Source organism: Salmo salar, chromosome 01 (genome assembly GCF_965601325.2).
Source record: "Salmo salar chromosome 01, fSalSal1, whole genome shotgun sequence".
Classification (NCBI taxonomy): Eukaryota; Metazoa; Chordata; class Actinopteri; order Salmoniformes; family Salmonidae; genus Salmo; species Salmo salar.
The window spans coordinates 28428821-28455048 of record NC_138291.1 but is presented as its reverse complement, the minus strand read 5'-3'; the positions used below and the strand labels follow the sequence as shown (position 1 = coordinate 28455048).

The window sequence follows — 26228 nt, the reverse complement described above, 5'->3', positions numbered from 1 at the left end:
GCAGAGAAAACAGTCTATGACTAGGGTGGCTGGAGTCTGTGACAATTTTAGGGCCTTCCTCTGACACCGCCTGGTATAGAGTTCCTGGATGGCAGGAAGCTTGGCCCCAGTGATGTACTTGGCCATACGCACTACCCTCTGTAATGCCTTGCGGTCGGAGGCCGAGCAGTTGCCATACCAGGCAGTGATGCAACCCGTCAGGAAGCTCTCAATGGTGCAGCTGTAGAACCTTTATAGGATCTGAGGACCCATACCAAATCTTTTCAGTCTCCTGAGGGGGAATAGGTTTTGTCGTGCCCTCATCACGACTGTCTTGGTGTGCTTGGACCATGTTAGTTTGTTGGCGATGTGGACGCCAAGGAACTTGAAGCTCTTAACCTGCTCTGCTACAGCCCCGTCGATGAGAATGGGGTCAGGCTCGGTCCTCCTTTTCCTGTAGTCCACAATCATCTCCTTTGTCTTGATCCCGTTGAGGGAGAGGTTGTTGTCCTTGCACCACACGGTCAGAACTCTGACCCCCTGCCTTAGGCTGCCTCGTCGTTGTCGGTGATCAGGCCTACCACTGTTGTGTCATCGGCAAACTTAGTGATGGTGTTGGAGTCGTGCCTGGTTGTGCAGTCATGAGTGAACAGGGAGTACAGGAGGAGACTGAGCACACACCCCTGAGGGGCCCCCGTATTGAGGATCAGTGTGGCGGATGTGTTGTTACCTACCCTTACCACCTGGGGGCAGCCCGTCAGGAAGTCCAGGATCCAGATGCAGAGGGAGGTGTTTAGTCCCAGGGTCCTTAGCTTAGCGATGAGTTTTGAGGGCACTATGGTGTTGAACGCTGACCTGTAGTCAATGAATAGCATTCTCACATAGGTGTTCCTTTTGTCCAGGTGGGAAAGGGCAGTGTGGAGTACAATAGAGATCGCATCATCTGTGGATCTGTTGGGGCGGTATGCAAATTGAAGTGGGTCTAGGGTTTCTGGGATAATGGTGTTGATGTGAGCCATGACCAGCCTTTCAAAGCACTTCATGGCTACAGACGTGAGTGCTACAGGTCGGTAGTCATTTAGGCAGGGTACCTTAGTGTTCCTGGGCATAGTGGCTATGGTGGTCTGCTTGGAACATGTTGGTATTACAGACTCAGACAGGGAAAGGTTGAAAATGTCATTGAAGACACTTGCCAGTTGGTCAGCGCAGTACATGTCCTGGTAATCTGTCTGGCCCTGTGGCCTTGTGAATGTTGAATATTTTAAAGGTCATACTCACATCGTCTGAGGAGAGCGTGATCACACAGCTTTCCGGAACAGCTGATTCCCTCATGCATGTTTCAGTGTTACTTGCCTCGAAGTGAGCATAGAAGTTATTTAGCTCGTCTTGTAGGCTTGTGTCATTGGGCAGCTCTCGGCTGTGCTTCCCTTTGTAGTCTGTAATAGTTTGCATGCCCTGCCACATCCGACGAGCATCGGAGCTGGTGTAGTACGATTCAATCTTAGTCCTGTATTGATGCTTTGCCAGTTTGATGGTTCGTCGGAGGGCATTGCTGGATTTCTTATAAGCTTCCTGGTTAGAGTCCCGCTCCTTGAAAGCAGCAGCTCTACCCTTTAGCTCAGTGCGGATGTTGCCTGTAATCTTTGGCTTCTGGTTGGAGTATGTATGTACAGTCGTGGCCAAAAGTTTTGAGAATGACACAAATATTAATTTTCACAAAGTCTGCTGCCTCAGTATCTTTAGATATTTTTGTCAGATGTTACTATGGAATACTGAATTATAATTATAAAGGCTTCTATTGACAATTACATGAAGTTGATGCAAAGAGTCAATATTTGCAGTGTTGACCCTTCTTTTTCAAGACCTTTGCAATCTGCCCTGGCATGGTGTCAATTAACTTCTGGGCCACATCCTGACTGATGGCAGCCCATTCTTGCATAATCAATGCTGGGAGTTTGTCAGAATTTGTGGGTTTTTGTTTGTCCACCCGCCTCTTGAGGATTGACCACAAGTTCTCAATGGGATTAAGGTCTGGGGAGTTTCCTGGCCATGGACCCAAAATATCGATGTTTTGTTCCCCAAGCCACTTAGTTATCACTTTTTCCTTATGGCAAGGTGCTCCATCATGCTGGAAAAGGCATTGTTCGTCACCAAACTGTTCCTGGATGGTTGGGAGAAGTTGCTCTCTGAAGATGTGTTGGTAGCATTCTTTACTCATGGCTGTGTTCTTAGGCGAAATTGTGTGAGCTCACTCCCTTGACTGAGAAGTAACCGCACACATGAATGGTCTCAGGATGCTTTACTGTTGGCATGCCACAGGACTGATGGTAGCGTTCACCATGTCTTCTCCCGACAAGCTTTTTTCCGGAAGCCACAAACATTCGGAAAGGGGATTCATCAGAGATAATTACTTTACCCCAGTCCTCAGCAGTCCAATCCATGTAACTTTTGCAGAATATCAGTCTGTCCTTGATGTTTTTCCTGGAGAGAAGTGGCTTCTTTGCTGCCCTTCTTGACACCAGGCCATCCTCCAAAAGTCTTCGCCTCACTGTGCATGCAGATGCACTCACACCTGCCTGCTGCCATTCCTGAGCAAGCTCTGTACTGGTGGTGCCATGATCCCACAGCTGAATCAACTTTAGGAGACGGTTCTGGCGCTTGCTGGACTTTCTTGGGAGCCCTGAAGCCTTCTTCACAACAATAGAACCGCTCTCCTTGAAGTTCTTGATGATCCAATAAATGGTTGATTTAGGTGCAATCTTACTGGCTGCAATATCCTTGCCTGTGAAGCCCTTTCTGTGCAAAGCAATGATGACGGCACGTGTTTCCTTGCAGGTAACCATGGTAGACAGAGGAAGAACAATGATTCCAAGCAGCACCCTCCTTTTGAAGCTTCCAGTCTGTTATTCAAACTCAATCAGCATGACAGAGTGATCTCCAGCCTTGTCCTCGTCAACACTCACACCTGTGTTAACGAGAGAATCACTGACATGATGTCAGCTGGTCCTTTTGTGGCAGGGCTGAAATGCAGTGGAAATGTTTTTTGGGGATTCAGTTCATTTGCATGGCAAAGAGGGACTTTGCAATTAATTCTTAATTCAACATTCTAGTGTATATGCAAATTGCCATCATACAAACTGAGGCAGCAGACTTTGTGAAAATTAATATGTGTGTCATTCTCAAAGCGTTTGGCTACAACTGTACAGTCACTGCGGGGACGACATCATCGATACACTTATTGATGAAGCCAGTGACTGGTATACTCCTCAATAATCCTGGAACATATTCCAATCTGTGCTAGCAAAAAAGTCCTGTAGCTTAGCATCTGCTTCATCTGACCACTTTTTTTGACCGAGTCACTGGTGCTTCCTACTTTAATTATGCTTGTAAGCACGAATCAGGAGGATAGAATTATGGTCAGATTTGCCAAATGGAGGGCGACGGAGAGCTTTGTACACGTCTCTGTGTGTGGTTGCACATTTAACATGCTGGTAGAAATGAGGTAAAACGGATTTAAGTTTCCCTGCATTAAAGTCCCCGGCCACTAGGAGCTACGTATCTGGATGAGCGTTTTCCAGTTTGCTTATGGTCGTATACAGCTCATTGAGTGTGGTCTTAGTGCCAGCATCGGTGTGTGGTGGTAAATAGATAGCCATGACGAATATAGATGAAAACTCTCTTGGCACATAGTGTGGTCTACAGCTTATCATGAGATACTCTATCTCAGGCGAGCAAAACCTTGAGACTTCCTTAGATATAGTGCACCAGCTGTTGTTTACAAATATACATAGACCATTGTCTTACCAGAGGCTGCTGTTCTATCCTGCCAATATCCTTATATGGAATTCCTCCTGTGCGAGATTAAGAAAGCATGAGAACTCTAGTGTAGACTATAACTGTCATTATACTAATGGCGTAGGCTAATATTATACTGCCATGCTGTATGATGTAATTCAAATCATATACAAATCAGCTACAGTTGAAGTCGGAAGTTTACATACACTTAGGTTGGAGTCATTAAAACTCGTTTTTCAACCACTCCACAAATTTCTTGTTAAAAACTATAGTTTTGGCAAGTCGGTTGTGACATCTACTTTGTGCATGACACAAGTCATTTTTCCAACAATTGTTTACAGACAGATTATTTCACTTATAATTCAATGTATAACAATTCCAGTGGGTCAGAAGTTTACATACATTAAGTTGACTGTGCCTTTAAACATCTTGGAAAATTCCAGAAAATTGGAATATCAAAAGAAATCAGCCAAGACCTCAGAAAAAACATTGTAGACCTCCACAAGTCTGGTTCATCCTTGGGAGCAATTTCCAAACGCCTGAAGGTACCACGTTCATCTGTACAAACAATAGTACGCAAGTATAAGCACCATGGGACCACAAAGCCGTCATACTGCTCAGGAAGGAGACGCATTCTGTCTCCTAGAGATGAATGTACTTTGGTGTGAAAAGTGCAAATCAATCCCAGCATCAGCAAAGGACCTTGTGAAGATGCTGGAGGAAACAGGTACAAAAGTATCTATATCCACAGTAAAACGAGTCCTATATCGACATAACCTGAAAGGCCGCTCAGTAAGGAGAAGCCACTGCTCCAAAACCGCCATAAAAAAGCCAGACTACGGTTTACAAATCCACATGGGGACAAAGATCGTACATTTTGGAGAAATGTCCTCTGGTCTGATGAAACCAAAATAGAACTGTTTGGCCATAATGACCATCGTTACATTTGGAGGAAAAAGGGGGAGACTTGCAAGCCAAAGAACACCATCCCAACCATGAAGCACCGGGGTGGCAGCATCATGTTTTGGGGTGCTTTGCTGCAGGAGGGACTGGTGCACTTCACAAAGTAGATGGCATTATGAGGGAAGAAAATTATGTGGATATATTGAAGCAACATCTCAAGACATTAGTCAGGAAGTTAAAGCTTGGTTGCAAATGGGTCTTCCAAATGAACAATGACCCCAAGCATCCTTCCAAAGTTGTGGCAAAATGGCTAAAGTTGTCACGTCCTGACCATTGTAAGAGGTCATTTGCCATAGTGGAGTGGTCAGGGCGTGACAGGTGGTTGTTTTGGGTGGTTTTGGGGTTTTCTGTTTCTAGGTGGGATCGTGCTAGAATTCTATTTCTATGTTTTGTTTTCCATGTTTTGGCCGGGTATGGTTTCCAATCAGAGGCAGGTGTCTTTCGTTGTCTCTGATTGGAAGCCATACTTAGGCAGCCTGTTTTCCTTTGGGGTTTGTGGGTAGTTGTTTCCGTTTAGTCTAGTGTACCTGAAGGGACTGTTGTTGGTCGTTTGTTGTTTTGTTGTTAAAGTGTATTCATTAAAGACAAAGAATGAGCACTATACACGCTGTGCCTTGGTCTCCATTCAACGACCCCTATGACATAAGTACAAAAAAGTCAAGGTATTGGAGTGGCCATCACAAAGCCCTGACCTCAATACTATAGAAAATGTGTGTGCAGAACTGAAAAAGCATCTGTGAGCAAGGAGGCCTACAAACCTGATTCAGTTACACCAGCTCTGTCAGGAGGAATGGGCCAAAATTCACCCAGCTTATTGTGGGAAGGTTGTGGAAGGCTCCCTGAAACGTTTTTTGACCCAAGTTAACAATTTAAAGGCAATGCTACCAAATACTAATTGAGTGTATGCAAACTTCTGACCCACTGGGAATGTGATGAAAGAAGTAAAACCTGAAATAAATCATTCTCTCTGCTATTATTCTGACATTTCACATTCTTAAAATAAAGTGGTGATCCTAATAGACGTAAGACAGGGATTTTTTACTAGGATTAAATGTCAGGAATTGTGAAAAACTGAGTTTGACTTACCAACCAGATTTGTCAGTTCTTAGAATGCTTTAGCAGCCTATAATTATCCTATAATAAAACATATAGACATTTTTTGAAGTAATTCTAAGCAGGAAGCCTATTGTGTAATGATATGCCAAATGTCATGTATACTGAGCTGTAAATCATATGGAGACAACTGCATTATAGGGAAATTGAAGTGTGCTGTTATTTGCACCAAAGAAATAGCACAGTCCGTGTGTCTGAATGTATGAATGGGCATGCTACACATGACACTTTCCTCTGGTATTTGTTGAATAAATACATTTAAAAAAATGCAATATAATTACCTGGGGGTAAATGACAATAATGAGCAACTCGGCGATGATATTGAGTATTTGGCAAATGTTTATCTAAAATATGCTAAATGTGTGTTTCATTGTCCAGTGGCTCCCCTCCATAGAGATGGTACAGCCTCCGTTCATTCATAAAAGTCTGTCAGAATATAAAAGGAGGGGCTTGCACACGAGTCTATCAGTTACCAGGTATAAACCTGGAATAGAAGCTGCTGAAAAAAATCAATTTGACGAGAAGGGTGATTAATCTATTAGCTAAGGATATTTTAAGACATGTTTCTCAACCCTGACTTCGATTCAATGTCTCGCTGTAGCACTGAATCTCCTGTTGGGGACACCCTGACGTACTATCAGAAGAGGCAAGACGACTCTATCTCCAGCTCCTCAGCTTCGCCATCAGAGCGTAATGCACAGGTATGAATCAATCAAGTGGTGATGCCTGTGATGCAATGATGTATAATATTCAGACGCAACGATGTCAGCGATTATTAATTGAAATATGGTTGACTTTCATCATTTATCAGTGTTAATCTCTATTAACATTAATGTGTGTGAAATATTAATAGGAAATCATTGATATTGATGTATTTGTCTAAAATGCTGGGTGGGTAAATGATTCTACCATATTATTCCTATTGATATGATAAATACTCGTCTTCCTATTCCAGAAGAGTGTGATATTGAAAATGCAACACCCCACAGTGAGAGAGGATGAAAATTGTGTATATTATGATTTACACGTCCTCAGACCAAATATGTAGCATGTCGATGCAGCAGTTCATTGAGAAAAATAAATCCATTCAGGAGCCTCCACAACATCTCTGCGTCAGTGTTGACGTCAGTAACAGTGATAAAGTCAAATATCGATTCAGAGGAGACTATTTTTAGATGGCTAGATATATTTTAAGAGAACCCATACGTAGTACATGCCATGACAATACAGCATAGAGTCACAGACATCCCCAATCCGAATGTGGTAATTGCCTTATGTCTCTGTTATTAGAATAAAATGTGTTTAATGACACATTTTGCATTAAAATAATTAAGCTAATTGTGATTTTTTTAAATCATCAGTGGTAAATGAACTTGTATCACTTTGCAGGAGCTCTGCCCAGACATGGATATACCAGCCACTCCATTTGTTCCAACAGTGACTGCAATTTCCACAACCCCGGATTTGCAGTGGATGGTCCAGCCGACCATTATAACGTCTCTCTCCCCATCTCTGAGTAGCAAACAAACCAATGAAGCAAAGAGCTCTCACCAGTCAACACCCAAAGCGGGCGAGAGCAGGGGGAAAAACACTGGCAGAAAGGGGAAAACCGAGCAGGTTAGAGCACTTTTCTGATTGCAAATCAAACAAAAAACATTCACTTGTGTAAACATCTAAATCAACATGAACAGTGCAGCAGCAGCAGCAGTGCATGCTCTCCAAAAGCAGTGTATTTGACTGCGTGCTGAGCTCAGGCAGTCCATTTGTATTCAGGTCACAGTGAGTCTGCAACAATGGTCTATTTTTAGACGCATTGCAGAGAAAGATGCTTTTGCTACACTCCAGAAGGGGATTTGGCAACGGAATGTATGATATTAGGAGATGAAATAGACTGATTCTTCAAGGTGCAAGTGTTTTTCTCTGAACCCCACAGTTATCTCCAGAGGAAGAAGAGAAGAAGAGGGTGAGGAGAGAGAGAAATAAAATGGCTGCAGCCAAGTGTCGCAACAGACGGAGGGAACTCACAGATTCACTGCAAACTGTAAGTTAACCCTTGGAAATCATCTTAATCACAGTACCATCATTTTAAACAGTAATCTATGGTTATGATTTAGATTTCCTGTGTTATTTTTGGGGGATATTTTCGAAGGAGACCGATCAGCTGGAGGAAGACAAAGCAGCTCTGCAGACCGAGATAGCCAACCTCCTCAAAGAGAAAGAGAGGCTGGAATTTGTCCTCGCTACTCATAAACCTGTATGCCAAATTACAGAAGAATTGGATTCCATCTTCCAGGAGCCCAGTAGGTCTCCAGATCTCCCCCCCAGCCCAGAGGGGGGTAAACTCCCTGAGGACAGTGCTCAGGAAGCCCCCTCGCTCCAGGACATGGACATCCTCAATGACACGTCCACAGCCATCTCTGGAAACTCCAACATCCTACTCTGTGCCAGTATTGAAGTGAACATCTGCGACCTTGAGCCCTCTTTGGACATGAAGGAGGGTCTCCTGGACAATCTGCTGCCCAGCATGGAGGAGGAAGTCCCCACAGAGACTGCCCACTCTGTCCCAGATATTGACCTGAGTGGCTCCCTTGGGGTTACGGACTGGGAAACCCTGTACAAATCTGTGTCTAATGACCTAGAGCCCCTGAGCACTCCTGTTGTGACCTCCACCCCAACATGTAGCAGCTACCTGTCCGTTTTCACATTCTCCTGTCCCGATCTCGACTCCCTTGGAGTGGGTTTTGAAGGTCGCAAAAGTGGAGGGGGCAAGGCTGAATCTGTTGATATCCTCAACTCTCCAACCCTGTTGGCCTTATAATGTAAGCAGAGGGAGTTGATTGGTTTATCACTTTAGTTGGTTTTCCTGACTGTGATAGGATATCAGAGACTTGCTGTGGTTTCAGCACTTCAGTTTTATTATTACACTCATGAAATGTTTTTGACTAAGCAAGTATAAACTTCTTCCAGATACAATTGATATAGCTAAGAGCATGGCTATACACTTTACTGATAGGGATTAAGTATGTTCTGGTTTTAAACGCATGCAGAGGAATTCCAAATAATTGTCATATTTCATATATGTTTGATCTGGTACTAGATCTATGCTGTATTGTGGAAATGACTGTAAGGTTTTGTGCTTCAATGGGAATAGTATATCAATAGCTATGAATGTTGTGTTAAAGTATACATCCATGTTAGTAGGTACATACCTCAACGTCATCAACTGTGATTTGACCTCATTGTTACAATGTTTAGAGTTTTCAATGAAAACATCCAGTGCTAAATTTATCAAGATGTAAATTATGATAATTTATTTTTTTACCTTCGATTTTGACTTGTTTGTCAAATTAAAAAAGTAAAATGAGCATCGATTGCTGATTGATACATTTTCAAATTAAATATTAATTCAAAGTGATGTTGGGTGCTTTATTGATTGCTAAATATTAAATCACTCATACCAGCTAGTGTCGCTCCATTGAGTTTTACAATTAATGTATATATTTTTTCAGATAAGAGAAATTGTATGGTCACCAGAAAATCTACTGAACAAAAATATAAACGCAACATGTAAACCGTAGATCCCCATGTTTCATGAGCTGAAATAAAAGATCCCAGACATTTTCCATACGCACAAAATGCTTATTTTTCTAAAATGTTGTGCACAAATTAGTTTGCATCCCTGTTAGTAAGCATTTCTCATTTGCCTTGATAATCCATCCACCTGACAGGTGTGGCATATCAAGAAGCTGATTAAACAGCAAGATCATGACACAGATGCACCTTGTGCTGGGCACAATAAAATGCCACTCAGAAATTAGCAGTTTTGTCAAACAACACAATGCCACCGATGTCTCAAGTTTTGAGGGAGCATGCAATTGGCATGCTGACTGCAGGAATGTCCACAAGAGCTGTTGCCAGATAATTGAATGTTCATTTCTCTACCATAAGCCGCCTCCAACATAGTTTGAGAGAATTTGGCAGTACGTCCAACCAGCCTCACAACCGCAGACCACATGTAACCACGCTCGCCCAGGACATCCACATCTGGCTTCTTCACCTGCTGGATTGTATGAGACCAATACTGAGGAGTATTTCTGTCTGTAATTAAAGCCCTTTCGTGGGGAAAAACTCATTCTGATTGGTTGCCCTCCCAGGCCCACCCATGGCTGAGCCCCTGCCCAGTCATCTGAAATCCATAGACTAGGGCCTAAATAATTTATTTCAATTGACTGATTTCCTTCTATGAACTGTAACTCAGTAAAATCGTTGAAATTGTTGCAAGTTGCGTTTATATTTTTTCATTATGGAAACAACTTGCATTGAATTTGATTTGGATGTTCCTCTTGTTAGTAGGTCCTCTTGTTAATTATTGTAGAAAAGTGGATAAAAGTCTCTCCTCTCTGTGTGTCCTTTTTCTGTGTGTGGAATAGAGAGTGTGAGTGAATTAAACAAGAATGGTGTTTATAAAAGGCAATATTGTCAGGTATTAAGAGCGAATCCCAATTGAGGTATGTGGGCTGACAACATGGTCTATCCTGCTCTGCACTGGGTCAGTGGGGTGGTTTGTTTTCTGGTTTCTAGGGGAGGAGCGGATAGGATTTCCCCACTTCTTCCCCCCACTTTAACGTCTAGTTGGCATAACTGATAATTTCCGCATTCCCAAATCCTCCCAGATAGAGCTAACTATTTAAACGGGCCGATGCAACGATTTCCACTTTTTAAAATCTACTGTCGACCTTCAGCTGACCAGAAGAAAGGACAACTGTTGCACTCGGAATCAAAGTCAGGTAATAGACAGCTTCGTAGTCGAGAAACATTGATTACACTGGGGCTCCACGCTGGATGAGTTGCCAGTGTGAGCAGAGCAGCCCATTAACTTTTCAGTGGATCATTGTGCACAATCCTTGCATTTGTGCAATCCCGTTCTTTCGTTCTCTTTGGTTTGGGCAGCACTGTACTGTAAAAATGTATGGATATTATAAACGTTATTCGTGAGACATAACTTTTACACTCAATGCTTTTCTTTTGTTTAGGATGCACGCTTGCAAGGTTGCAGTCCTACACGTTTATTCAACCCAATAAACAAGTCGTTCTCTACAACTTTATTGGTCCTGAACGAATATGACTTATTAAGAACATCCTTCATAACATGTAGTATAACATTGATCTAGCACTTGTCTTAGATGCATTTGCTCGACTGTCTTCGTTTCATCACTGCAAAAGTCAGTTACGTAACATGCATGCCTTACTGAAGAATAACTTCCGCTTTAAAAATGAGTCATGATGACTCAGAAGTGTATCATTATTAACCGAGGTTCACTTTTCCTGTTTCTTTGTAACTACGGGCTTTCAAGAGTGTTACAATAACGTGATGGAATTTTGACAATGTATCAATGTAGTATTACAATGTTACTGACATTTGATTTCACACTGTTACACAAAATATTTTTCTTACTTCGATTTATCACGTAGCCTAGTCCAAAAAAATGGCTTCTAATAAACAGTTTAATTTAGCAACAATTCAGTGACTTTTAGGTTACTGAATGTACTTTTACCCAGATTTTAGCAGAGATGCAGAGAAGTATGTTTAGTTTTTTTAAAGAACCATCAGTCAGTAGGATACAGTGCCTTCAGAAAGTATTCTTGCCCCTTGACTACAGCATACATTCTAAATGGATTAAATTAAATAGATTTTTTTTTAAATGTTTGCACATTAACTGAAACTTAAATACAGAAATATCTAATTTACTTAAGTATTCACACCCCTGAGTCAATACATGTTAGAATCACTTTTGGCAGTATTTTGGGGTAAGTCTCTAAGAGCTTTGCACACCTGGATTGTACAATATTTACATTACGTTTTGTATTCAGGACAAAAAGTTAATTTCTTTGCCTTTTTTTTGTTGCAGTTTTACTTTAGTGTCTTATTGCAAACAGGATGCCTGTTTTGGAATATTTTTTATTCTGTACAGGCTTCCTTCTTTTCACTCTGTCATTTAGGTTAGTATTGTGGAGTAACTACAATGTTGTTGATCCATCCTCAGTTTTCTCCTATCACAGCCATTAAACTCTAACTGTTTTAAAATCACCATTGGCCTCATGGTGAAATCCGAGGTTTCCTTCCTCTCTGGAAACTCAATTAGGAAGGACACCTGTATCTTTGTAGTTACTCAGTGTATTGATACACCATCCAAAATGTAATTAATAACTTCACCATGCCCAAAGGTACACTACCGTTCAAAAGTTTGGGGTCACTTAGAAATGTCCTTGTTTTTGAAAGAAAGCACATTTTTTTGTCCATTAAAATAACATCAAATTGATCAGAAATACAGTGTAGACATTGTTAATGTTGTAAATGACTATTGCTGGAAATGGCAGATTCTTTTATGGAATATCTACATAGGCGTACAGAGGTCCATTATCAGCAACCATCACTCCTGTGTTCCAATGGCACATTGTGTTAGCTAATTCAAGTTTATCATTTTAAAAGGCTAATTGATCATTAGAAAACTCTTTTGCAATTATGTTAGCACAGCTGAAAACTGTTGTCCTGATTAAAGAAGCAATAAAACTGGCCTTCTTTAGACTAGTTGAGTATCTGGAGCATCAGCATTTGTGGGTTCGATTACAGGCTCAAAATGGCCAGAAACAAGTAACTTTCTTCTGAAACTCGTCAATCTATTCTTGTTCTGAGAAATGAAGGCTATTCCATGCGAGAAATTGCCATGAAACTGAAGATCTCGTACAACGCTGTATACTACTCCCTTCACAGAACAGCGCAAACTGGCTCTAACCAGAATAGAAAGAGGAGATGGAGGCCCCGGTGCACAACTGAGCAAGAGGACAAGTACATTGGAGTGTCTAGTTTGAGAAACAGACGCCTCACAAGTCCTCAACTGGCAGCTTCATTAAATAGTACCCGCAAAACACCAGTCTCAACATCATCAGTGAAGAGGCGACTCCGGGATGCTGGCCTTCTAGGCAGAGTTGCAAAGAAAAAGCCATATCTCAGACTGGCCAATAAAAAGAAAAGATTAAGATGGGCAAAAGAACAGACACTGGACAGAGGAAGATTGGAAAAAAGTGTTATGGACAGACGAATCTAAGTTGGGTGAGGTGTTCGGATCACAAAGAAGTATATTTGTGAGACGCAGAAAAAATGAAAACTGCTGGAGGAGTGCTTGACGTCATCTGTCAAGCATGGTGGAGGCAATGTGATGGTCTGGGGGGTGCTTTGGTGGTGGTAAAGTGGGAGATTTGTACAGGGTAAAAGGGATCTTGAAGAAGGAAGGCTATCACTCCATTTTTGCAACGCCATGCCATACCCTGTGGACAGCATGTAATTGGAGCCAATTTCCTCCTACAACAGGACAATGACCCAAAGCACTGCTCCAAACTATGCAATAACTATTTAGGGAAGAAGCAGTCAGCTGGTATTCTGTCTATAATGGAGTGGCCAGCACAGTCACCAGATCTCAACCCTATTGAGCTGTTGTGGGAGCAGCTTGACCGTATGGTACGTAAGAAGTGCACATCAAGCCAATCCAATTTGTGGGAGGTGCTTCAGGAAGCATGGGGTGAAATCTCTTCAGATTACCTCAACAACTTGACAACTAGAATGCCAAAGGTCTGCAAGGCTGTAATTGCTGCAAATGGAGGATTCTTTGACGAAAGCAAAGTTTGAAGGACACAATTATTATTTCAATTAAAAATCATTATTTATAACCTTGTCAATGTCTTGACTATATTTCCTATTCATTTTGCGACTAATTTCATGTATGTTTTCATGGAAAACAAGGAAACTTCTAAGTGACCCCAAACTTTTGAACTGTAGTGTATATTCAATGTCTGCTTTTTTCCCCATCTACCAATAGGTGCCCTTCTTTGTGAACCATTGGAAAACATCCCTAGTCTTAGTGGTTGAATTTGTGCTTGAAATTCACTGCTCAACTGAGGGACCTTACAGATAATTGTATGTGTGGGGGTTGAATGCTTATTGACTCAAGACATTTCTGCTTTTAATTTTTTATTAATTTGTAAACATTTCTGAAAACATAATTACACATTGACAGTATTGTGCATAGATTAGTGACACAAAATCTCAATTTAATATATATTAAATTCAGCCTTCAACACAACAAAATGTAGAAAAAGTCAAGGGGTGTGAGTACTTTCTGAAGGCACTGTATACTGTGCTCTGAAGATATTTGCATATTATTCATTTTACATTTTTTACACAAAGCACATTCTTATGTCTTTGTTTTTTCAGATTCAGAGTGTTTAATAGTCACATGTACAGGGGTTGCAGATGTGATTGCAGGGTACAGTGAAAATCTAAGTCTCCAAGCTCCAACATGCAGGACTAAGTGAAATAAAACCTTCAAGCAACACACTCACCTTAAATGTTACTGCTTTATTAAAAATTAAACAAGTGGATTATTTATCTTTATGGCGGGGTTACCCTACTAACGCCACCACAAAGGTCTTTGTCATCATGTAGCTTCAAAACTAAAGTCATAACAGCACTGTTATCTTATAATAGCAGAGGAGTTCCACATGCTACTTTCATTACATTTTACATTTTAGTCATTTAGCAGACGCTCTTATCCAGAGCGACTTACAGTAGTGAATGCATACATTTCAATTCATTTCATACATTTTTTTCCCCATACTGGCCCCCCGTGGGAATCGAACCCACAACCCTGGCGTTGCAAACACCATGCTCTACCAACTGAGCCACAATACTTTTGTTTGAGGAACTTTGGAACTGTAACTCATTTTACACAGAAACAAAATTATGGATATTTGCTTGTGTTTATAGATTTTAAAAAGGGTTTCAGTCCAGTACAATCAAAATGTGCACCACACAGCAAACATGGAATCACATTTTGCACATAAGGTAAAGCAGCGGTTTTGCTGAGACATACCAATATTTATTATGTTATGTAAACTGAGAGGACCAGATTGGGTTGTATCTGTGCAGTAGTAATGATTTAGGAGTGACTTTGTTGAACATAATTAGCTGCAAAAGGAGGCCAAATGGCAGCTGTTGGTAGATTTAATGCTGCACATTGGAGCAGTTAGGAGGGGGTTGAGGAAGGGGTCAGGTAGATAGGGATGGAGTATTGTGGAGTGAAACAGGCTACACACTTGCATGCAAACATGCAAAAACCTCAAATCACTTGTCTTGGTACCGTGCCCAGAATAAGGTTATTGGCCTACTTTGCTTGGGTCCCATTTGTTGGAACTCAACATTGTACAACTAGACAGCATAGGTCCTGACTGTATAGACATTGAAGGAAACCTTCAGTATTTACATTTTCTGGGGGTAAAGTCAGAGATCAGTGTAGGTGATCCTGTATCAATGTATCCTGGGGTGTAGTTGGTATCTGTATTACACTCTTGCTAGCTTTCAAACAATGGGAACACTGTTTCTGTTCTGTTTATTTTTCCTCATCATTCACTCTGCCTATCCTTCTGGGCCCATAAGTCATTTATTTTTTTGAGATTGTGGAAGAATACTGTGCATTCAGCGCAAATGGGTAAACTATTATGATTCTTTATTAATATTGTATCCCAGTGGTGACCTGGTGGGGTTGTGAGTGAGTATTTATTTGCTCACGTGCCTCTGAATCTAATTCCATCTATAATGTGGTGGGAAATGTGAATGAGTGTGGGCAAATGAAATCAGACAGCCGTCTTGTCTGTAGCGTTCTTTGGCTCGGATATTCTTGGGAGAGTTGATGTAGCTAGCTGTTGTTCCTGGCTACCTCTCTCCAGGCACCTTCTCTTTGATTTTAGCGCTTGCTGATTTTCATGCCAACCTCTGCATTGAATATTTGGCTGATGTAAGCTTATAAATGAGTGAGGCAAAAATTAGTAGAATCAAGAAAAGTGTTCTCAAACAGTTATAGATGTAAAAATGTACAATGCTTCTGTTTAAACAGACTTTTGAGACTCTGTTTAGTGAGCTATGGTGTAATATACGGTATCCGTCATCCTACCAAATGAATTACTTGCTACTCACCTGGGAATAAAGGCAGATGACTTTGCATAATGTATATTACTACAGTTATAAACAAAACAGATTTACAGGGAAGACTCAATGTAGTGTTGATGTAGATATTGTATAGTGTCAGTTTAGTCAGACAAAATAGAAGGAGAAGGGTTTGACGAAGAACCTTTATCAGGGGACCAGGGTTGGCTACATTGTCCTGAGCTCCCGTAGCCACATTCCACTTCCCTGATATGGAGAAAATAACTCATATGGAGGAAACATGGGCAACGGGTGTTTCTTGGCAAGGGCTGGCTGCAGCTCTTCTTGGGATAAAGGGGAATGTGTCTGAGTCTACTTTTGTGCAGGGCTATGTGCTTCTCTCTTGGCCTCCTCGGGAATGAAAAAGAAAAACATAGATCCTTGCCAAGACCTATGTAAATGGGAGTATACATACATTCCAGAAAAAAAGAGATGAAATAATAAAATGTCCTAATGGGAGACAGCCTCGGCCTCCTGCTCTGCAACAGGCCAACAATTCATTAGAGAGGGCTGCCAGGGAGACCAGGTGCACCCTGGGAAATGCCTCCTTCAAGCCTTTTAGCAGACTTAAATGGAAGTAGAGCAATTAATGATCTGTCTTCTAGACCAAAACCACAAGCAGGTTTGAGATGTGAATGCTTGAGGTAAAATGTATTCAGATCTTTAACTCTGGTATAGCTATTGCCTGAAGCCAACGGAAGTTTCTTCTCCACGATGAATCTGTGAACACATTCTGACCATTATGATTGGTCCCAGAAACCGATGGGTTGGGACAGAGCTGGTGTTCATGATGACATTATCAACTTTGATACTCTGGTTAGATTTGTTAGAGACGATCCAATCGCTGATAATTTTATTTTGTACATCGCCCCTCATTTTCAAGTCACACAAACGACTTGTAGGATGGTAGTTTCAGACTGAATGTATGTAGCGATCGATAGAGCAGCGGAATTCAATTCAGAGTGAGTCGTCAGGCATGTGTTGTTTATTTTCTTCTCAATGTATTTTCCTATCCATTTGTCCCTTTCCCTATAAGCTGTGGTCACAGCCGGGTCTAACATGATGCCGGGACCAATCCCAGATCCCCTGGTGACAGCGGGCTCCCTGCCCAGCCTGGGTCCCCTGGCAGGGATCCCCTCCACCACGCTGACTGACCAGCTCAAATACGCCGACCTCCGGGAACTGGGGTCCATGCTCTCTCCACTGCACTTCCTGGGCAAGCTAGGGAAGAGGCCCCTAAACATCAAAACAGAGGTGAGAATGAGTTGTTTTAGTTCTTGAAAATGTTGTGAGAAGTTCAAATTCAGACATCTTTCAGGTCGTTTTACTGTTTAAGACTCACTCTTTTTGATGCTTTGACTTTTCTAACCATCACAGAAATGTGTAGAAAACATAGGCAATGTTATTCCCCAGAGCACAGAGGGACTTCAGTATCTACTTAATGTTGACCAAGGGCATCACCTAGTGGACAGAATTATCATTAAAACAAACAATCTGCTTTTAGATGGTTTCCCACACAAACCATAATTGCTGAGTCCATTTTCCACCTTAAGTTCTATTTTAAAGCATGTTTGCATTTCCCCTCAATGTAGAGAGATGAGGAAGAGGACAGGAGGAAACGAAGGAGAGAGAAAAACAAAGTTGCAGCAGCACGCTGTAGAAACAAAAAGAAGGAGAGGACAGACTATCTACAAAGGGTGAGAGGGAGGTTTTTCTTTAATGAAATGTATAGATCTCCAGTCTTCTAAGAATAAGTAATGATCTTATCCTTCCTTCCTCATGCACCCTATGTCTCAGGAATCAGAGAGACTAGAGGTGATGAACTCTGACCTCAAAGCCCAGATCGAGGAGCTGAAGCATGAGCGGCAACAGCTGATCATCATGTTGAATCACCACCGCCCAACGTGCATCGTAAGAACAGACAGCGTCAAGACCCCTGAAAGCGAAGCCAACCCCTTGCTGGAGCACCTGGAGGGAAAGTGATGTCACAGGGCTCAGAGCAGCAGTGTCACAGTTACAGTTTACAGTGAAGCTCCACTCCGGCCAGCTAGCAGCACTTCAATACCTCTGGGTTCTTTGCTTAGAGGAGAACCAGCTAAGCACTCCTGCCTGGAGCCAGAGAGCCTTTAAACACAAAGGTGACCCAATGTGATTGGACTTTGTGCTGGCAGTTAAATGCATTGTTTAGATTTTTTGTTTTGTTGTTGTTATTAAGGGCCCCATAGTCCCAGCCACTATCACTATAAATAAATGGAATTGAATAAATGGCTAAATGCAGCTTGGTGAGCAATACTCCACCATTCCAAGGCAACATGGCAGATCTCTCAAGCCCCTAGGCACAGTCAGAGCTGTATTTTCTGTTTATACATATGTGTACTGGTTAAGATGAACACGGATGTTTTTTTTGAATATAATTTTTTCTTTGTATTATGCCTTCGATGGCAGACCGGTTGAACCGTTTTCTTTTTTTTGGCGCAGGCGTCATATATGCACATAGCCTACAGTATATATTGACTGTTTACATTGTAGTTGGTCTGTTATTGTTACTTTCAAATATGGTTCTGATTTGTATACTCGCTGTACATTATATGTATCATTTGACATACTGAACAAAAATATAAACACAACATGCAACAATTTCAAATAATTTACAAAGTTACAGCTCAGATGAGGAAATCAGTCAATTGATATAAATTATTTAGGTCCTAATCTATGGATTTCACATGAGTGGAAATACAGATATGCATCTGTTGGTCACAGATACCTTAAAAAAAAATGGGGCCTCACAATGGGCCTCAGGATCTCGTCACGCTATTTCTGTGAATTAAAATTGCCATTGATAAAATCGTGTTCGTTGGCCGTAGCTTATGCCTGCCTGCCCATACCTTAACCCCACCGCCACCATCGGGCACTCTATTCACAACGTTGACATCAGCAAACCGCTCGCCCACACAATGCCATACACGTGGTCTGTGGTTGTGAGGCCAGCTGGACATACTGCCAAATTCTACTACGTTGGAGGCGGCTTATGGAAGAGAAATTAACATTCAATTCTCTGGCAACAACTTTGGTGGACATACCTGCAATCAGCATGCCAATTGCATGCTCCTTCAAAACTTGAGACATCGGTGGCATTCTGTTGTGTGACAAAACAGCACATTTTAGAGTGGACTTTTATTGTCCCCAACACAAGGGGCACCTGTGTAATGTTTAATCAGAGATGTAAACAAATTTGTGCACAACATTTTTGAGAAATAAGTTTTTTGTGCATATGGAACATTTCTGGAAAATTTTATTTCAGCTCAGGACCAACATGTTACATGTTGAGTTTATATTTTTGTTCAGTGGTATAAGCTATCACGAGGTGATACATTTTGTATTTATATTACAAATAAATACAGTTTCTTTTCTCCTTGGCTTTTGTTATGATTTAGAACTGTGAACAGCATTTCAAATGGTAATTTCTTTATTCATCATACTATTTGACCTGTGATATTAATAATGCCATTACAAAAATCCTAGTTGGAAGCGATATCGTACCCTGACATCACAACATTACTATAAGCTAATTTAAATACAACTGAGGATTTGTCTATGAGGTAATTTAAATCAGCTGCTTGATTTGATCACTTGACTCTTTTTCATGAATTTATTAACAGGGTACATTTAGTGTAATAACACTCATCTGGTGGTGAATATTCATACAGGTGCACGTGTCTTGGCATTCAATGGTCCGCCTGATCTGTATGTGTGGTACGCCACAGCAATACTACCCCTTGAACTATTCCAATCCAAAACTTGCATTTCACATACCAACATATTGGACTAGTTATTCAAGGTACTCATTTCTATCCTATTTTAGACCTAATCTAGATTAAAAATGATGTCATATATTTAATATTAAATGCACCATCTCAGACAGTAGAAGTTATGAACCCTTCCTTACCATGTAGATAACATTTAAAGGCTGGTCTTGATAATGCACACAGAAAACAGTGGTACAGATGAAGTTGGAAGTTTACATACACCTCAGCCAAATACATTTAAACTCAGTTTTTCACCATTCCTGACATTTAATCCTAGTAAAATTACCTGTTTTAGGTCAGTTAGAATCACCATTTTATATTAAGAATGTGAAATGTCAGAATAATAGTAGAGAGAATGATTTATTTCAGTTTTTATTTCTTTCATCACATTCCCAGTGGGTCAGAAGTTTACATGCCCTCAATTAGTATTTGGTAGCATTGCCTTTAAATTGTTTAACTTGGGTCAAACGTTTTGGGTAGCCTTCCACAAGCTTCCCACAATAAGTTGTGTGAATTTTGGCCCATTCCTCCTGACAGAGCTGGTGTAACTGAGTCAGGATGTAGGCCTCCTTGCTCGCACACTTTTTCAGTTCTGCCCACAAATTTTCTATAGGATTAAGGTCAGGGCTTTGTGATGGCCTCTCCAATACCTTGACTGTTGTTGTTCTTTAGCCATTTTGCCATAACTTTGGAAGTATTCTTGGGGTCATTGTTCATTTGGAAGACCCATTTGCGACCAAGCTTTAAGTTCCTGACTGATGTCTTGAGATGTTGGTTCAATATATCCACATAATTTTCCTGCTTCATGATGCCATCTATTTTGTGAAGTGCACCAGTCCCTCCTGCAGCAAAGCACCCCACAACATGATGTTGCCACCCCTGTGCTTCACGGTTGGGATGGTATTCTTCGGCTTGCAAGCCTCCCTCTTTTTCCTCCAAACGTAACGATGGTCATTATGGCCAAACTGGTCTAATTTTGTTTCATCAGACCAGAGGACATTTCTCCAAAAAGTACGATCTTTGTCCCCATGTGCAATTGCAAACCGTAGTCTGGCTTTTTTATGGCGGTTTCGGAGCATTTACTTCTTCCTTGCTGAGTGGCCTTTCAGGTTATGTCGATATAGGACTCGTTTTACTGTGGATATAGATACGTTTTTATCTGTTTCCTCCAGCATCTTCACAAGGTCCCTTTGCTGTTCTTCTGGGATTTATTTGCATTTGCATTTTCCCATGATGTCAAGCAAAGAGGCACTGAGTTTGAAGGTATGCCTTAAAATACATTCACAGGTACACCTCCAATTGACTCAAATTATGTCAATTAGCCCATCAGAAGCTTCTAAAGCCATGACAAAAGCTTTTTAAAGGCACAGTCAACTAAGTGTATGTAAACTTCTGGCCCACTGGAATTGTGATACAGTGAATTATAAGTGAAACATCTGTCTGTAAACAATTGTTGGAAAAATTACTTGTGTCATGCACAAAGTAGATGTCCTAACCGACTTGCCAAAACTATAGTTGTTAACAACAATATTTTATTACCTTTTAATTTGGCATGAACACACCAGTGATTGTGTTTTCATCTTATTGTCAAACAAATCAATTAAAAAAGTAGGCTACCTGTTCATGTTTGTCCACTCTAAAATAATACCAGCATCCAAATATTGCACTGTGCACTCGTGCCATTTGATGAATTGAAAGAGACATTTACAAAACACCAAATTGCCTGAATTAATTGATGCATCTTGCTGACAAAATGTTTATTTTTTTAGGAAGAATATGTGGTACACCTGAAAAGGGGCTGAAATACGAGACTGTCCCGGATGACAAATGTAGCCATATGGAAAAAATTGTTCAGTGATTTTTAAAGTCATAGTCAATACTATAATAAAACTATTAGCAAAGGTGTTCATCTTTAATTTATAATCTGTAGAAATTATGAGAATAGAAAGGTTCAGAAATGTTATGAAACATCACAGCACAGTAGAAAAACGTATGGCAGCTAGAAACTGAATGGTCTTCAGAGATAGATGGGAGGGGTTGAGGGTAGCTGAAGACTTGGACTTAAAACATACACAAGATAACTAATGTAAAATATACTGTCCGTGAAATGTATGCAATTGTCACGGTTGTCGTCTGGAATGGAGGACCAAAACGCAGCAGGAATGTGGATGCTCATCTTGTATATTTATTTAAATAACAAGAACACCAAAAAACAACAAAACAAAACAAAACGAACTCACGAACAACGAAACAGTCTTGTCAGGCACACTCAGCAAAACAAGAAACAATCTCCCACAAACACTAAACCAAACACATACCCATATATAGGACTCTCAATCAGAGGCAACGAGAAAGCACCTGCCTCCAATTGAGAGTCCAACCCCCCATTAACCTAAACATAGAAATACAACCAACTAGACTAAACATAGAAATACATAAACAAGGAACAGTGCCCAAAAACCCCGGAATACATAAATCAAATACCCTTCTACAAAAACACCACCCCGAACCACATAAAACAAATACCCTCTGCCACGTCCTGACCAAACTACAATAACAAATAACCCTTATACTGGTCAGGACGTGACAGTACCCCCCCCCCTAAAGGTGCAGACCCCGGATGCACCTCATAAATAAACAAAACCCAAAACAACAACAAAAAAATCCCCCTAAACTAAAGGGAGGGAAGGGAGGGTGGCTGCCGTCACCGACGGCACTTGTGCTACACCCCCCCTCCCCAACCCACCTATACAGGTGGTGGTTCAGGCTCCGGCCTACTGTCCTCCAGAATGCAGACAGACTTAATCCGTTTCAGGCCGTAGGCAGACTCCCCTCGTTCCGGATCGTAGGCAGACCTCTTCCATTCCACACTGTCGGCAGACTCATTTGAAACACAGTTACTTATATTTAGTTCTGGATCATTAATAGACTTACTCAGTTCCGGGTTGCTGCTAGACTCCTTTGGTTCCGGGTCATAGGCAGACTCACCCGGTTCTGGGTCACAGGCAGACCCCTTCGGTTCTGGGTCACAGGCAGACCCCTTCGGTTCCGGGTCACAGGCAGACCCCTCGGTTCCGGGTCACAGGCAGACCCCCTTGGTTCCGGGTCACAGGCAGACCCCCTCGGTTCCGGCGCGGCGGGCCACTCTGGCAGATCCGGGCAGACGGGCCACTCTGGCTGATCCGGGCAGACGGGCAACTCTGGCTGATCCGGGCAGACGGGCCACTCTGGCTGATCCGGGCAGACGGGCCACTCTGGCAGATCCGGCGCGGCGGGCCACTCTGGCGACTCCTGACTGGCGGGCAGCTCTGGCGACTCCTGACTGGCAGGTGGCTGACGCACTAGATGCCTGATGCGTGGTACTGGTACTGTAGGTGTCAGCCTGGGAACACGCACCTCAGGGCTAGTGCGGGGAGCGGGAACAGGACGAGTCGGACTGGGCTGACGCACTGGAAACCTGGTGCGTGGTGCTGGTACTGGACGTGCCAGACTGGGAACACGCACCTCAGGGCTAGTGCGGGGAGCGGGAACAGGACGAGTCGGACTGGGCTGACGCACTGGAAGCCTGGTGCATGGTGCTGGTACTGGACGTGCCAGACTGGGAACACGCACCTCAGGGCTAGTGCGGGGAGCGGGAACAGGACGAGTCGGACTGGGCTGACGCACTGGAAGCCTGGTGCGTGGTGCTGGTACTGGACGTGCCAGACTGGGAACACGCACCTCAGGGCTAGTGCGGGGAGCGGGAACAGGACGAGTCGGACTGGGCTGACGCACTGGAAGCCTGATGCGTGGTGCTGGTACTGGAGGTATCAGCCTGGGAACACGCACCTCCGGGCTAGTGCGGGGAGCGGGAACAGGACGAGTCGGACTGGGCTGACGCACTGGAAGCCTGGTGCGTGGTGCTGGTACTGGACGTGCCAGACTGGGGTTTCGCACTTCCGGGTCCGCACGAGAGACAGGAACTGGAAACACCGGGCCATGGAGGCGCACAGGCGGTCTTGATCTCACCTCCTGCACAACCCGTCCTGGCTGGATGGAACTAGTAGCCCTGTACGAGCGGGGTGCTAGTACAGGGCGAACTGGGCTGTGCAGGGGCCTGATGGTTGCCGTGGGTAGAGCGGGCATAGGGTAGCCTGGTCCTAGGAGGCGCACCGGTGACCAGACGCGCTGCGTAGGCATCCTCCTACCAGGCTGGATGCCCACTCTAGCACGGCATTTGCGAGGGGCTGGAATAACTCGCACTGGACTGCGCGTGCGTATGGGCGAGATTGTGCGCACTTCAGCAAAACACAGCGCCCTCCACTCCATACGGTCCTCCATATAAACACGGGGAGCTGGCTTAGGGCTCACCCTTGGCCCAGCCAAACTACCCGTGTGCCCCCCCCAAAAAAAATATTGGGGATGCCTCTCGTGCTTCAACGCCAGTCGTGTTCCTCGGTAGCGTTCCCGGTCTTCGCTCCATTTTCTCCATGGGCCCTCCCCGGCCATAATCTGTTCCCATGTCCATTTCTCCCGTTGGTCCAACTTAAATTCCCCTTGCTCCTCAAAGTCCACCTGTTGCTCCTTCCTCCGCTGCTTGGTCCGTTTGTGGTGGGAGATTCTGTCACGGTTGTCGTCTGGAATGGAGGACCAAAACGCAACAGGAATGTGGATGCTCATCTTGTATATTTATTTAAATAACAAGAACACCAAAAAACAACAAAACAAAACAAAACGAACTCACGAACAATGAAACAGTCTTGTCAGGCACACTCAGCAAAACAAGAAACAATCTCCCACAAACACTAAACCAAACACATACCCATATATAGGACTCTCAATCAGAGGCAACGAGAAAGCACCTGCCTCCAATTGAGAGTCCAACCCCCCATTAACCTAAACATAGAAATACAACCAACTAGACTAAACATAGAAATACATAAACAAGGAACAGTGCCCAAAACCCCCGGAATACATAGATCAAATACCCTTCTACAAAAACACCACCCCGAACCACATAAAACAAATACCCTCTGCCACGTCCTGACCAAACTACAATAACAAATAACCCTTATACTGGTCAGGACGTGACAGCAATATGTATAAATTAACTGGAAGTAGAAGCCAAAGTATTGTTGTCCATTAGTTTACTCAAATTAGGGGAGGGGTGGTAGGGTTAGGGTTAGAATAATGAAGTAGGAAAATATATTTCATTTGTTTACTCGAATTAGGGGAGGGGTGGCATTCGGAAAATATTCAGACCCCTTGACTTTTTATACATTTTGTTACTTTACAGCCTTATTCTAAAATTGATAAAATTGTTTTTTCTCTCATCAATCTACACACAAAACCACATAATGACCAAAAAAACAGGTTTAGATTTTTTTGCAAATTTATAAATGGAAATTACATTTACATAGGTATTCAGACCCTTTACTCAGTACTTTGTTGAAGTACCACTGGCAGCGATTACAGCCTCGAGTCTTCTTGGGTATGACCCTACAAGTTTGGCACACCTGTATTTGTGGAGTTTCTCCCATTCTTCTCTGCAGATCCTCTCAAGCTCTGTCAGGTTGGATGGGGAGCGTCGCTACACAGCTATTTTCAGGTCTCTCCAGACATGTTCCATCGTGTTCAATTCCGGGCTCTGGCTGGGCCACTCAAACATATTCAGAGACTTGTCCCGAAGCCACTCCTGCGTTGTCTTGGGTCGTTGTCCTGTAGGAAGGTGAACCTTCACCCCAGTCTGAGGTCCTGAGCAGGTTATCATCAAGAATCTCTTTGTACTTTGCTCCGTTCATCTTTCCCTAAATGCTGACTAGTCTCCCAGTCTCTGCCGCTGAAAAACATCTCCACAGCATGATGCTGCACCATAGGGATGGTGCCAGGTTTCCTCCAGATGTGACGCTTGGCACTCAGGCCAAAGAGTTCAATCTTTGTTTCATCAGACTAGAGAATGTTGTTTCTCATGGTCAGAGTCTTTAAGTGCCTTTTTGGCAAACTCCAAGTGGGCTGTCATGTGCCTTTTACTGAGGAGTGGCTTCTGTCTGGCCACTCTACCATAAAGGCCTGATTGGTGTCCTTCTGGAAGGTTCTCCCATCTCTACATAGGAACTCTGGAGCTCCGTCAGAGTGACAATCGAGTTCTTGATCACCTCCCTGACCAAGGCCCTTCTCCCTCGATTGCTCAGTTTGTCAGGGCGGCCAGCAAGAGCCTTTGGTGTTTCTAAATTTCTTTCATTCCATTTAAGAATGGAGGAGGCCACTGTGTTCTTGGGAACCTTCAATGCTGCAGACATTTTTTGGTACCCTTCCCCAGATCTGTGCCACGACACAATCCTGTCTCGGAGCTCTATGGACAATTCCTTCGACTTCATGGCTTGGTTTTTGTTCTGACATGCACTGTCAACTGTGGGACCTTATATAGACGGGTGTGTGCCTTTCCAAATCATGTCCTACAATTGAATTTACCACAGGTGGACTCCAATCAAGTTGTAGAAACATCACAAGGATGATCAATTGAAACAGAATGCACCTGAGCTTAATTTCGAGTCTCA

At 42.7% G+C, this 26228-nt stretch overlaps 2 protein-coding genes across 2 annotated transcripts; both read left to right on the top strand.

Annotated features, from left to right (window-relative positions):
* Positions 1-6322: 6322 nt before the first annotated feature.
* LOC106591288 (protein c-Fos) lies at positions 6323-8725 on the top strand. Its single transcript, XM_014182519.2, has 4 exons — positions 6323-6551; positions 7240-7467; positions 7784-7891; positions 8000-8725. Exons 1-4 carry the CDS (start codon positions 6411-6413, stop codon positions 8666-8668), a joined length of 1146 nt encoding a protein of 381 aa, XP_014037994.1. The 5' UTR covers positions 6323-6410; the 3' UTR covers positions 8669-8725.
* Positions 8726-10462: 1737 nt separating this feature from the next.
* Positions 10463-18156, top strand: LOC100286734 (activating transcription factor 3). The gene is given in 4 exon segments (NM_001146674.1): positions 10463-10637; positions 16923-17140; positions 17479-17583; positions 17684-18156. Coding segments are annotated over 4 exon segments (597 nt in total). The 5' UTR covers positions 10463-10549; the 3' UTR covers positions 17870-18156.
* The last annotated feature ends 8072 nt before the right edge of the window (positions 18157-26228 follow it).

Bases quoted from the DNA above. Each gene is read 5' to 3' on its own strand.
- LOC106591288 (XM_014182519.2), top strand. From the start codon at position 6,411: ATGTTTCTCAACCCTGACTTCGATTCAATGTCTCGCTGTAGCACTGAA. The intron at 7,468-7,783 runs GTTAGAGCACTT...TGAACCCCACAG, and splicing joins GAAAGGGGAAAACCGAGCAG to TTATCTCCAGAGGAAGAAGA. The intron at 7,892-7,999 runs GTAAGTTAACCC...ATATTTTCGAAG, and splicing joins TCACAGATTCACTGCAAACT to GAGACCGATCAGCTGGAGGA.